At 38.0% G+C, this 15,900-nt stretch overlaps 1 protein-coding gene across 2 annotated transcripts in view; it reads left to right on the top strand.

Moving 5' to 3' along the window:
* The window catches only part of HPSE2 (heparanase 2 (inactive)), a 710,163-nt gene that overhangs the window by 483,408 nt on the left and 210,855 nt on the right, over nt 1-15,900 (top strand). For both annotated transcript variants that reach the window (XM_087432419.1, XM_087432420.1), the window contains one exon: nt 10,026-10,073. In XM_087432419.1, coding sequence (XP_087288545.1) covers nt 10,026-10,073 — 48 coding nt within the window. The remainder of the gene's footprint in view (nt 1-10,025; nt 10,074-15,900) is intronic.

Below are 15,900 nucleotides of genomic sequence, written 5' to 3'. Positions count from 1 at the left end.
TCAGAGACCATCTTGAGGAACTTGTGTTCCGCTAATGTGTTTGGATCACATTGACTTGGAATATGAGCCCTGCTTTAGGTGAGGGTTGGCAGTAGAGCAGACGATAACAAAAGAATTACAATTTGGAGAACTCAGAACCTGGACCAGTTCAAACGCCTGGTTACTGGTCTACTTGCTTCCACTCTTGTCCTCTCCAATCTATTCACCACTCAGTTGCCAGAAAATCTTTTGCAAACATAATTCACATGATGTCAGTCACTTGCTAAAGACTCCTTAATGACTTTTTATTGCCCTTAGAATAAAATTTAATCTCTTTACCATGTCAGACAGGCTCTACAATGAATGATCTGGCTGCTGCCCAGCTCTTCCTTCTTATCTTTTCCAGCTTTCCCTTTTTCTTACTTCACTCAGGCCTCACTGGCCTGGTATGTGCTAAGCTTCTGCTTATTTGGGGGCCTTCACTCTTCTCTACCTAGAGAGTTCTTCTCTCTGCTTGCCACATGGCTGGTTTCTCCTCATCCATCAGAGACCTTCCTTGAGTAACTTAGCTAAGTAATTCTCTATCAACAAACTCAGTGAGTTCTCTTTATGGCATTTATCACAAGTTATAACCACATATTTATTGTTTGTTTATTTGTTGGTTATAGATTATAAATTCCACCAGGGTGGGAAGTATGTTATTATATCTACCAATGTATATGCAGTGCTAGCAAAAAGCCTAGTACATAGTAGGTGCTCAAATTTGTTGAACGAAAGAATGAAGAATGGAAGTTATCCTAACATTCTACAGAATTGCTAGTGGAATATTCTAACCTGAATCTGCGTTAGAACAGAAAGCTAGACAGGGCCTTTAGCTCCCATGGTGGCCCAGAGAGCTATGGAAAGCATTCTAATTTGGGCAAAGAGGATAAAAGGAGAAGAGAATTAGCCTTTTCCATCACAGCAGACCACATGATATATGCTATATGCTCAACGGTCTACTAAACAGAAACAGAAAAATTGCCTTTTTATGTCCAGAATTTCTATCTTTAGTTGTACTTAATTACCAACACTTCTACTAAGTACCTAATGCTGGTTTATAGACTTCGTTTATACTCAAAGCATAGATAGCAATGAAGTCTGTATGGGGAGTAAGGATGGAAACTTCACCATGTTCCTATACACCAGCCTCCATTATGAATTTTGTGGGCCCTGGGCATTTTTGACTTCGTGGGTTAAAACAACAGCCTTCTGTTTTCTACTGTAGTGAGTCAATATAGCAGGATCGGGGGGAAAAAAATAGCAGGATAGTGAAGAGCATGCATTTGGGAACTAGGTGAGACCCAGGTTAGCTACTAGACAGGTCATCTTGAGGAACTATTTAATCTCTCTAAAACCTGAGTCTCCTCATCTGTAAAATAGGACTAATGAAATTACCTACTTCTTAGGCTTGTTGTGAAGTTAAATGAAATAATGAATTTAAAGTGCTTAGCACAGTTCCTGGTATAGTTGACAACTAAAGAAATGTCAACTACAATTTTTAAGAAGAAGAAGTGTATTTCAAAGATGAAAGGCAGGTTTTTTCTAACTGCTTTTTTGCATATGACTCAATGTAGAATTGTGTGAGGATGGGAACTAGAAAGATTAGCTACAATAACATATCAGCATGATGAGGGTGAGCATAGCTCTACTTCCTGCCTAGAAACCTGCTTACACCACATTCTCATTTGGAGTGGGAAGATGCACAGCTGGGGACAATTTGGTGCACTGAGTAATTATTACAGTGTTATTCCTAATAATTGTTCTATTTTATTTCAACTGTGAAAGAGTTATATGACTTGACCAAACTGCAGGAGGAGAGAACAGTTTATTCCTATTAGTTCATAAGAAGCGAGTTTCCATCTCTGCCTCTAGAGAGAGGCAAGGCCTCCTAGCAGCTGTTCAATGCTCATGAACAAGGAATAACTGGCTACTGCAGTGGTCTGTTCCCTAACTGAAAATTGTGTTAACAACTACTTACTTCTAAACATGCTTTCTTTTGTTTTATTTTTTCCTGATTAGAGAAACAGCCTAATTCGTTACCCAAGCCCAAGGTTATCAGTTATTGCCATTATGATGAAAGATGTTTCTCTCATCCTTTAATGTCAGAGAAGTTAGATGGGGGTTAGAAAGAACGTTAGAGAAGGAGGCTGGAGTCCTGGGACATAGACTTAGATTTGACACAGTTGGTCTTAGGAAATATTCCTTCTCACTTTCTTTTTTCCATTTCTTTTCTCCCTTCCCTATTCTACTTTCCCTTAGAACCCTACTTTCTCCTTCAAGAATAGCCTGCTCCAACAGGTGCTGCTCAGATCAGAATCTGTCAAAAGTGTAGCCCATGGTCCTCCTGCATTAGAAACACCTGGAAAGCTTCTTAAAAAATTTTGCTTGATTCTTAGGCTCCAGCCCAGACCTACCAAATCAGAATGTGTGGGAATGGGCCCTAGATATTGGCATTTTGAACGGGGACCCCAAGGGATTCTTTGCACACCAAAGTATGAGAACCATTGCCCTGTAATATAGGCAGAGCAGGCTTTATTATCTTTATTTTACAGATCAAGGAATAGGTGCACAGATGTGAAATTATTTACCAAGCTCACATCTATTGAATGCTGGGAAGTACCCTTGTTCCTTCATGAATGTTACCTTGTTAATCTTCACAACACCTTTGGGAAATAGATGCTGTTCTCTCTTTTTGAAGTGGTTCAGGAAGGTTAAACAACTTACCCAAGGTCACACGGCTGATAAGCTGTGGAGCCAGGTCTTAAATCAGATATCTGTCTGACTTTTGGGCCCATGCTCTTTCTACTCTGTGCTGCTGTTTTCCTGAATCTTCGTCTTTGAAGAAGCCACAGAGGCTGGCATACTAGAAAAAAATATAATCCTTCTCCACCTTAGTTCCACAGTGTTCACTCTCATAGACTCAGCTTCATACCAGGGCTTGAGCTTTTAGAAAGTTTGCTTTTCCATATGAAATACTTCATGACATCTTGGTGCATTTTTCCTCCTTACCAGCAGGCTCTACAGCCATGGCAAATCATATCAGGTCAGTTATAGCCTTCTTTGCTTGAATCCAAGTCTTTATGACTTCCTCAGCAGCATTTTAGACTGTCAAAACATATCTACTTTTTATTCCCCTAACCAGCACCTCCCAGCTCCAGCCATAGCCTCCCAGATCTGTTTCAGCATCTTCTCTCATCATCTGTCATCTCCCTGCTGTTTGTCTTCATTCTAATCAAGCAAACCTGTTTTGTCCTTTATGTAGTATTGTCTCACATCCACCTCTATTTTGTTCCAGACATTGTCCTATAGCCTGCCTCCTCTCAACCCCATTAGCAGCAAATAGGCTTTATCTTGGGGGCCAGTTCCAGGTAACAGTACCTGGCACCCTGTCTTGAGAAGGCTTCTTAGGCTAAGTCTGAGATTAGTGAGAGAGTACTGAGATCTATTACCAATATCTACCATGGGCTCAGAAAAAGGGAGCAGCACCACACATACCACAAATTTGCCATCTCCACATGGTTAAAACAAGGGCTTTAAAGTTAGAGCTGGGTTTGAATCTCAGCTCTGTAACTTATTACCTGGGTGATCTTGAGCACAGTTCCTTCATCTATAAAATGAAAGTCATATTATCAACCTTATTCAGTATGTAAACTGCTTACCAGGTGCCTGACAATCAGTAAATGGTAGCCAACTCATTTTTTCCTTTCTTCATTCAAGATATCCCTCAAATTAAACCTCATGGATATAACTTTTATGGGTAAGAGAGATTGGTTGAAGATTCTCACCCATCTCAAGTCCCTGTATACTAAAAGTTCTATAAATCTATCAAATTAGGGGAATTGTAAGCTAGAAGGGAAGCCTAAGTAGAGAGCTGCACTTATCATTAAAGTCAATGAAGTCAATATAGTCAATAAAGTCATAAAGTCAATATAGCTGTGCTATTTATTAGCCTTTTGTCAATATAATATTATATGTAAATAGGGGTGGGGAGAGAAAAGGAAGAGAGGGAGAGAGGAAGGGAAGATGCAAGGGAGAAAGAGAGAGATAGAGAGAGAGAGATGTCAATATTTTATTTGTTCTATGCAGCACCTAGTATAGCTCAATATATAATTAGCCGTGGAAAAGTAAGTGGCTTTGGACCAAATGGAAGATGCCTAGTTTGCTGTAATTCAAGATGAATAATTTCCTCACAAGTTTTTCCTAGGCCTTTGTGTAGAATGGCTGTCACATTGTATTCATGTTAGTTAACTAACCAAAGATTCTCTTTAAGGACAAGGAAAGAAAGATCAGGCTGTCGCACTCTTACTGAAGTTTATACTCATTTAGACATTCAGTTCTTTATGAAGGATTTATCCTCTTTCCTGGGAGCAAAAATCAGAGTGTAGTTTTTAGGGTTGTACTCTGTGGTTCAGAAGTAGAAATCAAACCCCTAAGACCATGAATAAAGATGTGCCTTATAAGAGAGAGCTGTGATATGCCCTGGGAGAAAAGGCTCAACAATATTTCAGATACGTCATATGTGCAGGTGGATAACAAAGGAAAGAAATTCTCCCAGATTTGGGGTCCCTTGGGGGAGGAAAGGAACTCTCACAATGAAAGGAGATATTTTGTTCTTTTCCATAGCAGCAGATTGTCTCCAATGGGAAAGATCTTCCAATACTGAAAGGTTGGCTTGGCACTGGCCAATTTCCTTTGATATAGGTCCCTGCCTCTTCCCTCTCTTATCCTTCTTGCGTGACTGGGTGTCAGCATGAGGGCAGACACCTCCTGTTCTCTGAGATAATCATCCAGAGTTTCTGTCTTCATAATTCAGGTATGGAGACGTCCAACCCTGGAAAACCAAGATCTTCCCCTCTTGTCGTTATTCACATCCTGGGTTATCTTTTACTTGTACATTCACAGACCTAAATCTAGGGATTAGAATAGAAGTAGATGGTTGAAAATCCTTGGATAATACCAGACCCTAAACGGAATTTCACTTTCCCAGTGGTATTTCACTCCTGACAGCACTAGTCTGTGTGCATGTTATTCCACCTCTAATATTACTGTTGCTGAGCACTCTGCAGCTGTGTTGAAGTTATCCATTTATGTGGTTTGGGCCAGTTTCTGAGAAACAGGCAGAACTAGAGAGCAGAAGAATCCATCAATGTCAGATTTGAACAAAGAAAATTATGATCTTTTTGAACTTGTTGTCCTCCACAGTGCCAATAAAGATATAAAAACAGAATATAGAAATGAGATACAGAGTAGAGATAGAGCACCCTAATTTTCATGGAAGGAACATGGGGGTGGGGAGAATACCCCCAAACTCACTGACTGTAATATCTATTCCTTAGAGTTTTGTCTAATCAGTTTCCTTTATGTGTTATTTCTGTGGTTGATTTTTCTTTTTCTGGTTGGTTTTTTTTAAAAATATTATTCAAAGACTTCTGAAAACAGAATATTTGCCCCATTTTAGATGAGTTTTTACACTTCCCAAAAAACAAGGGTGTGTTTGGTCACCCTGGTAATATTTGGAAATGGGTATTTTATTTAACATTATTTGCAAATTAGATTTTCCTCTTCAGAATAAGTATAGAAATGCTTCCATATGCTGGAGGTTGGTCTCATCATTTTGCTAAGAGGTAAAAGGAAGAATGTAGTTTATAGTAATTTTCATGTGAAGACATATCATATGATGGTGTTTTCTCAAAGTTAGCTAAAACAAGTTTTCTGCTGCTTCAATATACTACTAAAGTTAAGAAGATAATATCATTTGTTTAAAAATACTAAATTGTGATTGAAATATTTTTAAAAATATAATGAAACTAAACTATATTTTACTACTTTGATTTCTTATACAAAATTAGATATTAGGTAAGGATCTGACTTTAACTTTTTTCCCAAATAGCCAGAAATCACATATTAAAAAATACTTCAGTTTTTTCATGTACTAAATTCTTTTTCATGTAATAAATTCTATATATAAATTTTTTAAAAATCTTTTCTGTTCCATAGATCTCGTTACTAATTTCTGAGCTAGAAATATTTTAATCATTACAACTTTTATGACATGTTTTAATAAATGTTAGATCAAATAAATGTCCCTTCATTATTCCAATTTTTCAGAATTTTCTTGGCTTCTTCAGATGAATATTAGAGTAATTTTTTTAAAGTTTCAAAAATATCTGCTGGGATTTTTTTTTATTAGAATTTCATTATACCCATAAATTAGTTTAGGAAGAATAATTGATTTTCCTATCTAGGATCATGGTAGATCTTTTCCTATATGCAATTTTAAAATATTCTTTTGTAAACTATATAATATTCTACATATGGGTCTAGTATATTTCATATTTAATTATAGATTTTATAGATTTTCTTTGAGGGATGTGGGATAGGTATGTGAGGAGAAAACATTAACATTACTTTAAATGTTCTTAACTCTAGTTTTCCCATTCTTTTTATAATGCTACTTTTGATAATGGAAGGTTATTTAAGGACTTATATCAACCTATAGCAGAACAAACTATCTAATGCATATGAGGGTCTCCAGATTGTAGTATCATTTAGAAGCAGTCTCTAACTTCTAAGACACCAAATTAGGTGTATTCTTAATTGCCTGTTTAGAGCCTTTTAGCCAAGCAGGGCCCTGATGATGTGTATTTTTCCTCCTAATTTTCTTGTGAATGTGTAGCTGTTATCATCAATGAAGATTTACTTCAAGTTCTTTGAGGCATATTCAGGAGGATTGGAATACATCTACGAGCAGCATCAAAAGTTAATTCCTGTGTTGCCCATCTTGGGCGATGGCATTACTGCAATTCAAACTTCAGGGTCCTCACTTATACCCCGTACCCCACTTAAACTCCCCGCCAAGTCCTCTTCAGAGCTCCAACAGTGTTTCTCAATTGTGTCTTTTTTTTCATTCTCACATTTCAAAGCATCCCACCTCTCTACAGTCACCTCCTGCCTGTTTGTCTTCACCAGTACCTTTCACCTTCACGTTAGCCAGACTAATCTTCCTAAAACTCACATCTGATCCTGATGCATTTAAACACACGATAAACACAGGATAAATCCAACAAATATATGTGAAGGAGGAGCTAACTGTATTTTACAATATCATGTTGGGCACTAGTCATACAAAGATAAATAGGACCTGGACTTGTATCTAGTTGTTTAGGGATAAAGGCCAGACGTGTTAGCATCCCAGTCTGACCTCCTGCTACCCCCTTACCTGTCACCTGACATCCTGGACTCCTAAGGACACACTTACCTTGACTCTTTCTCGCTCTGCTCAAGCTGTTCCTATGCCTGGCCTGCTCTTCATAGCAAAATCCTATCCTTCTTTCAATGCCAGATTCAATGTCATGTACGATGTGAAGCTTTTCTCAATGCTTATCCCTCTTCTAACACCATGGAAGGTAGAGCTAACTGCGCCCTTGTCTCCTATCCCACAGCAGTTATTCTGTACCGGTAGTGCAGCACATAGAGACTCTTGAGAGCTAATTGTCTCAGTGTCTATTTTCTCAGCCTTGTTGTGGTTGTCTTATAGCAGAGGCCCTGAGTGAGTCAATCACGTTTTGATACCTGCTGCAGTGCATTGTCTTCCAAGTAGGCACTGAAATGCTCAAGTCTGTGAGAGGAAGCCAACAAGCAAAGAAGGTGCTTGGGACTTTTTCCTTTTTCTGATAAATATGGTAGTATTTTCTCAAAGCAAAAATTCAACTTATTTTTTGCATCTTGGAGTTGTACTGTGCTTCTTGGCCTCAGTGAAAACAGCTTGGAGGCAGTTTAGGATCCTAGAAAGCCGGTAGAATTTGGAATCAGAGAACCTGGTTTAGTCCACATTAGCTCTGTGAATTTGAGCAAGTCACATAACCTCTACGAGACACAGCCTCCTCCACTATAAATTAGAAGTATCTAGCTATCGGGGTTGTTTTGAAGGTTATGTGAAATTATACACATAAGAAGCTGTAAAACATTTTATAATGAGAAAGCACTATAAATGTCAGTGTTCTTTTCATTATGGTTATTTTTATATGTAAATGGAGACAGTTTCACATAAAATATTTCTATTTCAGAGATTTTTAAAAGTTATTTTGGAGGAGTAAAGCCCACGTAAATAAATTTTTTTAAGTATTTTATTTCTTTTTTTAAGATGACACTTGTATCTAAGTTTGTCTAGTTTTTTTAATTTTTAAAATATCCTGGGGAAGGGGTGCAAAATTTTATCTTCCTCTCTTTATTTTTCGGTCACTCTACTTCTAAGATTATCATCAGGTCTCCACTTCTCAGAGTACATGTGTGGCAGGGATACTATTTTGGATACTAATCTGTTTTCTTTCTCCCTGTAGTTTTCCATTTTCCTCCTCTCCATTCAAGCAGGGAGCTGACTGTGTGCTTATTGACTCAGGGCTAACACATGGCAGGATGGAAAAGACAATGGACAAGCCTTTCTGGCTTTTGAATTCCAAAGGGGGGAACCTAGGCATAGGGCCAGAAATAGTGAGGAGAGTGGAGCTACCCTCCCAGACTCAGGAGATTTTCCTGGGTTGGAGAAGGGAGATGAGGAGAAGAGAGAAATCCATGGGCTCCAAAAGCAGAAGGTACCTTTGTCTTGCTTCCCAAGGAGTGCTGCTAGGAGGGGTAGAATGACCCCATAAAAATGGGCTGTTTGGGGTGTCTGGAGATACTACTTCTCTAGCCAGTAGGGAAGTTAGTAATCTGTATAATAGGATCAATAATATCTACCTCACCAAGCAAAGCAATGTTGAGAATTATCAGAAATAACACATGTGAATGGCTGGTACTAAGTACGTACTCAGTAATTATATTCCCAGTTGACATTTTGTCCTGCCCATCAAACCAATTCCATTCCTTGATCACTCCCATGCTCCATTTCCCATCTTCTTGCTCCTGGACTGCTGAATGATACTGGAGAAAAAGAGCAAAAACCATACAGACAAGGGCCAAGCTGCCTCCTCCTCCTCATCTGCTCCTTATCCTGTCCTCCTTGTCTCCTCTTCCTCTTCTTTCCCTCCTCCTCCTTCTCCTGTCTTCTTTTTCCTCCTCCTTCTCCTTCCTCCCCAACCTTCCCCAGTATCCTTCCTTTTCATCTGCTTTTATAAACTTCACTGAGATGTTCCTTTTGATTTCCTGTGTCTGTGTGGTAACTCTCTCAATTAGTAACATCAGCCATGACAGCACATGGCCTCAGAACATGTGGATGGGGAGAAGGAGGCAAGTAGGTAAATTGAGTTATTCACAGACTTGCAATTTTCTGTGAAGCCTCGGACACTTCCTCCCGGCCCTTTGGTTCTCCTGTAATCTCCAGGAGCATAGGAGGATAGGGAATTGCTAGCAAGGCTTTGCTGTGTGCTTTGCAGGGAAACAGGTCTGGTTTCCCTTTTGAGCTGAGCATGCTTGTCAGATGACAGTTCTCTACTTCGCTGCTGCGGAAATGGTTAGCTTTCTCTGTGTGGTGCTCAGGTTTCTACACTTAGACAGGTGTGGCAGCCCATCATGAGGGCATATTTGATAGTGCTTTATATTTAGATAAATTTTTTTTCCCATGCTCTCTTCAGAAGGAGAGGCCTGTTTTTCAAAGGCATCTATTGTGTTGTCATCCTTGGGAAATATTATTGTTTATTTGTTTCCTAGTGGATCTCAGAGTCCTTAGAGAACAGAAAATGAGACAGATACATTTTGATCATAGAGAAAGCAATGTGGGAACCATCAGACATGGGCTTGGGACGACACATATAGGTAGAATATCATATTGTGGTCTTGATTCCAGATGGTGAAGGATATGTGGAGAGCTAAAAGTATGATTACCTTCACCTTCTGTATAGTTTAACTTCCAATAGCTATGGATAGGCCATGATTGTGGCTGTGGACCCTTTCAAGAAGCATAGCCTCCCAGGGATTGGGCTGATCTATGACTCAGTTTATTTTATTTTAACCCTGGGGATATGGTTTACTTTAAGTTGCAATATCTTTGTTCTTTCTGTTCCTTACAGATTCATGAAGGTGGCAGGAAGCACAGTGGATGCAGTTACCTGGCAACAGTAGGTATTCACCATTTTTGCTTTTACTTATTATCAGCTGCTATGAAATGAAAGATAATTATTATTATTATTTTTTTTTTTGTGATGATTCTTTCTACAACACTTTTATTCACTCTGCTGATGGATTCAGAAGGTCTTGGCAAACTGCGTTCTCCTTTCTTTCCAAAGGGACCCAGTCTTCTCATCCTTTTTTTTTTTTTCTTTTTTTTTTTTTTCAGGTGTACATCATTGTACTTCTATTTCTGCATGGACTACATCATGTTCACCACCAAAATACTAATTACAACCCATCACCACACACATGTACCGAATTATCCCTTTCACCCTCCTCCCTCCCCCCTTCGCCTCTGGTAACCACCAATCCAATCTCTGTCCCTGTGTGTTTGTTTATTGTTGTTATTATCTACTACTTAATGAAGGAAATCATACGGTATTTGACCTTCTCCCTCTGACTTATTTCACTTTGCATTATACCCTCAATGTCCATCCATGTTGTCACAAATGCCTGGATTTCATCGTTTCTTATGGCTGAGTAGTATTCCATTGTGTATATATACCACATCTTCTTTATCCATTCGTCCCTTGATGGGCACTTAGGTTGCTTCCAAGTCTTGGCTATTGTGAATAACGCTGCAATGAACACAGGGGTGCATGTACCTTTGCAAATTGGTGTTTTCAAGTTCTTTGGTTAAATACCCAACAGTGGAATACCTGGATCATATGGTAGTTCTATCCTTGATTTTTTGAGGAATCTCCATACTGTTTTCCATAGTGGCTGCACCAGTTTGCACTCCCACCAGCAGTGTATGAGAGTTCCCTTCTCTCCACATCCTCTCCAACACATATTGTTTTCTGTCTTGTTAATTATAGCCATTCTGACGGGCTTGAGGTGATATCTCATTGTAGTTTTGATTTGCATTTCCCTGATAGTTAGTGATTTTGAACATCTTTTCATGTGTCTGTTGGCCATCTGTATATCTTCTTTGGAGAAATGTCTGTTCAGGTCTTTTGCCCATTTTTTAATTGGGTTGGTAGTTTTGTTGTTGAGATGCATGAGTTCTTTGTATATTTTGGAGATTAAGCCCTTATCAGATGTATGGTTTGCAAATATCTTCTCCCAATTGTTAGGTTGTCTTTTCATTTTGTTGATGGTTTCCTTTGCTGTGCAGAAGCTTTTTAGTTTGATGTAGTCCCATTTGTTTATTTTTTCTATTGTTTCTCTTGCCCGGTCAGATGTGGTGTTTGAAAAGATGTTGCTAAGACCGATGTGGAAGAGCATACTGCCTATGTTTTCTTCTAGAAGTTTCATAGTTTCAGGTCTTACATTCAAGTCTTTAATCCATTTGGAGTTAATTTTTGTGCATGGTGTAAGGTAAGGGTCTACTTTCATTTTTTTGCATGTGGCTATCTAGTTTTCCCAACACCATTTGTTGAAGAGACTTTCTTTTCTCCATTGTATGTTCTTGGCTCCTTTGTCAAAGATTAGCTGTCCATAGATGTGTGGGTTTATTTCTGGACTTTCGATTCTATTCCATTGATCTGTGTGTCTATTTTTGTGCGAGTACCAAGCTGTTTTGGTTACTATAGCTTTGTAGTATATTTTGAAATCAGGGAGTGTGATACCTCCAGCTTTGTTCTTTTTTCTCAGGATCCCTTTAGCTATTCGAGGTCTTTTGTTGTTCCATATAAATTTTAGGATTCTTTGTTCTATTTCTGTGAAAAATGTTGTTGGAACTTTGATAGGGATTGCATTGAATCTATAGATGGCTTTAGGAAGTATGGACATCTTAACTATGTTAATTCTTCCAATCCTAGAGCACGGAATATATTTCCATTTCTTTGTGTCTTCTTCAATTTCTTTCAGAAATGTTTTATAGTTTTCGGTGTACAGCTCTTTCACCTCTTTGGTTAAGTTTATTCCTAGGTATTTTATTCTTTTTGTTGCAATTGTAAATGGGATGGTATTCTTAATTTCTCTTTCAGCTACTTCGTTGTTAGTGTACAGAAATGCAACTGATTTTTGTATGTTGATTTTGTATCCTGCAACTTTACCATACTCGTTTATTACTTCTAAAAGTTTTCTGGTGGATTCTTTAGGGTTTTCTATATACAAAATCATGTCATCTGCAAATAGTGACAGTTTCACTTCTTCCTTTCCAATTTGAATCCCTTTTATTTCTTTCTCTTGCCTGATTACTCTGGCTAGGACTTCCAATACTATGTTAAATAGGAGTGGTGACAGTGGGCATCCTTGTCTGGTTCCTGTTCTTAGAGGGATGGCTTTCAGTTTTTCACCATTGAGGATGATATTAGCTGTGGGTTTCTCATATATGGTCTTTATTATGTTGAGGTACTTTCCTTCTATACCCATTTTATTCAGAGTTTTTATCATGAATGGATGCTGTATCTTGTCAAATGCTTTCTCTGCATCTATTGAGATGATCATGTGGTTTTTGTTCTTCATTTTATTAATGTGGTGTATCACGTTGATTGATTTGCGAATGTTAAACCATCCCTGCATACCTGGAATAAATCCCACTTGATCATGGTGTATAATCTTTTTAACATATTGTTGTATGCGATTTGCTAGTATTTTGTTGAGGATTTTCACATCGATGTTCATCAGTGATATTGGCCTGTAATTTTCTTTTTTTGTGTTGTCCTTGTCTGGTTTTGGTATCAGGGTAATGTCAGCTTCGTAGAATGAGTTAGGGAGCTTCCCCCCCTCCTCAATTTTTTGGAAGAGTTTGAGAAGGATAGGTATTAAGTCTTCTTTGAATGTTTGGTAGAATTCACCAGGGAAGCCGTCTGGTCCTGGACTTTTATTTTTGGGGAGGTTTTGATTACTGTTTCGATCTCCTTACTGGTGATTGGTCTATTCAAATTCTCTACTTCTTCTTGATCCAGTTTTGGAAGGTTGTATGATTCTAAGAATTTATCCATTTCTTCCAGATTGTCGAATTGGTTGGCATATAGCTTTTCATAGTATTCTCTTATAATCTTTTGTATTTCCGAGGTGTCTGTTGTAACCTCTCCTCTTGAAATGAAAGATAATTAGTTGTCACGAAGTTTATAGCTGACATTTAATAAGCTATTCTTCATCCGCCAAGAACAGTTAAAACTAACTCCAAAGCTGTTTTTGTGACGTATGATGCATGCTGTCTCATAGTAATATCATTTTGTTTTGTTGTTTCAAAAAACAACAACAGTGACACATTTTGGAAAGCTCAGCTATTATGTATACTTTTAAGTTAATTTGTCATCAGTGAACAGGTAATAGGAAGCTGAACATACCATCATTTCCCTATAAGCTTTTCCTTGGGAATAAATTTGCTTAAGAGAGGAAATAGTTTTAATTACTCAATATATCATGTGAAAATAGAAACACTTCATTATATTAATAGTAGTGGTCTTAATTAGTGCCAAGAGAGTCACTAATATGAAGCAAGTAAAAAAAAAAAAAAATATTATGAAGAGAAAGAGGCAGTTTCGAGAGAGGATAAACCCCAGCATTCCAGGAAGAAGCTTACAATGGCAAAGACCTGTTACCCTAAAGGTAGCTTGACTTATAAAGATAATTATCTGATATATAAATTTAAATTTCCAGGTCTCCTTATGGCATTTGTACTGGAATGTCCAGGATCTCACAATGTCCCACCAGTTTTATACTGGAATCCTGCCCTTCCTTTTTGTAAGAAATCTATTCCACACTATCTTCCAAATCATCTCTCATCTAATGTGGTCCTCACAGCTCAGACATGTACTGCCATTCTGGGCCCTCATAGCTGTCAACTCTGGCCATCTTTTTCAGTTACTCTAACCCTGCCTGCCTAGCACATTTGCTTCTCTTGTCTATCCTCCATTTTAAGTGGGTCACAGAATCCCTTGGGATTCATGACAGTAGTGAAAGAAAGAGGAGTGGATGAAATCTTTATTAAACATCCCAAAAAGATTTTGGTTGTTGGCAATCAATAATTTAAATCATAGTTGAAAATATTTTATTCTACATTTATGCTCTTAGTTTCTCTAAACAGCAAGTTCCAAATGTTTCCAGAAATTCTTATCCTCCTTCAGTTTGTTTTTATGAGTCATAGATTGAGGAGGTCTGAGGATCTTGTCATTCCCTCGCTTGAAACCCCTCAGTGCCTTCCCTTTGCACTTAGACAAAAGCCAAACTGCTTCCTCAGGCCTATAAGGCCCTTTGTGCTTGGCTTTGCTACCTTCTAACTGCATCTGGTGCCACTCTGCCCTTATTCATTCTGTCCCAACATACTGGTGGTCTTTCAGTTCTTAGAATGTTCACGTATGTGTCTGCCTCGGGATCTTTGTACATACTATTCCTTCTGCCTGGAATGCTGTTCTCCCCATTTTTTGTGTGCCTGGCTCCTTCTCATCTTTTAAGACTTAGCTTACATGTCATCTCCTTCAAGAGGCCTTCCCCAATGGTCCTATCTAAAACAGATTCTCTATTTAATTCTCTTTCTTAGCTCTTTTTTTTTTCATAGTACTTATCGTAACTTACAATTATTATTTTTTTCTCATAATGTGTTTTGGTAATTGTTGTCTTTTTCTCTTTCACCATAACAGTACTTACTCAATTCAACATGTGCTTATTAGGCAATTGTTTATTGGGCATTTACTACAGGGGAAAATAACAACAATGATAATAATAATATCAGTGTGGCAGGAACTGTTGCAAACCTTTGTCTACCTTACCATGTCGGATCCTTACAACAACCAAAGGAGATCAGGAGTATTTTTATCTCTATTTTTCTACAACTTAGAGGAAGTTGTAGAAAATCCAAAGACTATACAGAAAGTGGCAGATTTCAAACTTGAAGTTGGGTTTGTCTCCCTCCAAAGGCTATTCTCTTAACAACTACTGCTGTGATAACAAGACATGATCCTTTACTGAAAATATTACATTCTAGTGGGGGAATTAAAATCCTCTTCAGTGTCCTCACCAAAGGCTATCTGGATCATGTAGCGTAAAGGCTGAAGCTTGAAGAATTTGTAGTGTTTTTAGGGAGAAATAATGAGCTCAGTGTATGAAAATTATTGGTAAGAATGTAAGGCTTGCTCAGTTATCGTGGCTGACAGGGAGGAATCAGAGAAAGTTTCCTTCCCTATTGAAGCACTCTCCATAGCAGAAATGGAATGAAATGAGCACAGTATTTTTTTTATAATGTAGAAATACATTTTTTTATAAATACATTTTGTTTATTAGCTATTTTAAAAATATTGGCCATCTCTCAAGATAAATGTCATGTATTTGCAACTACTCTAAAAATACCCCCCAAAGCAGGCAAGGGGTTGTGTTTCTTTTGGCTCCAGGATCAGCCCTCATTTGGGGACAACAAGTAGCACCTAGAATTTACCATTTATCCCTTTCAGCCATAGTTTTCGGTCAAGACTTGAAATAGTCATGGAATAATTCCAGAAAATCTTGGCCAGGAGGACTCAGTGAAAATTAAAGCCAAATGCCATGTTTGTCTAACTCTGAGAAATGCTGAGGTGAAAATTTCTTAAAAAGTAAAAGAAATTGAGTTATTGTCAGGAAAAAAAAGAATTAACATAAAATTTGTCAATATATATCTAGATATAGGTAGCCAAAAGAATCAATTCAATACTGGGATGTTGAGCATGTTTAAATGACCAGAACTCTGAGTCTGAAGTCATAAATAAACAGATCTGTATAGTTAGACCATTTTGATTTGGAAGTTCATGATCTTGAGTTTTGAGGACCAAGATAAATGACTTAATGATTGGTCCTGCCCACCAACCTATGCAGAAAATCCAGCAAGAGTTAGTGAGATGAAGTTCCAAT

This window comes from Ceratotherium simum, chromosome 6 (assembly GCF_057802395.1).
Source record: "Ceratotherium simum simum isolate JZ-2026a chromosome 6, ASM5780239v1, whole genome shotgun sequence".
Classification (NCBI taxonomy): domain Eukaryota; kingdom Metazoa; phylum Chordata; class Mammalia; order Perissodactyla; family Rhinocerotidae; genus Ceratotherium; species Ceratotherium simum.
Note: the sequence above shows the minus strand (reverse complement) of the source record. Positions and strands in the feature narration are given on the sequence as shown.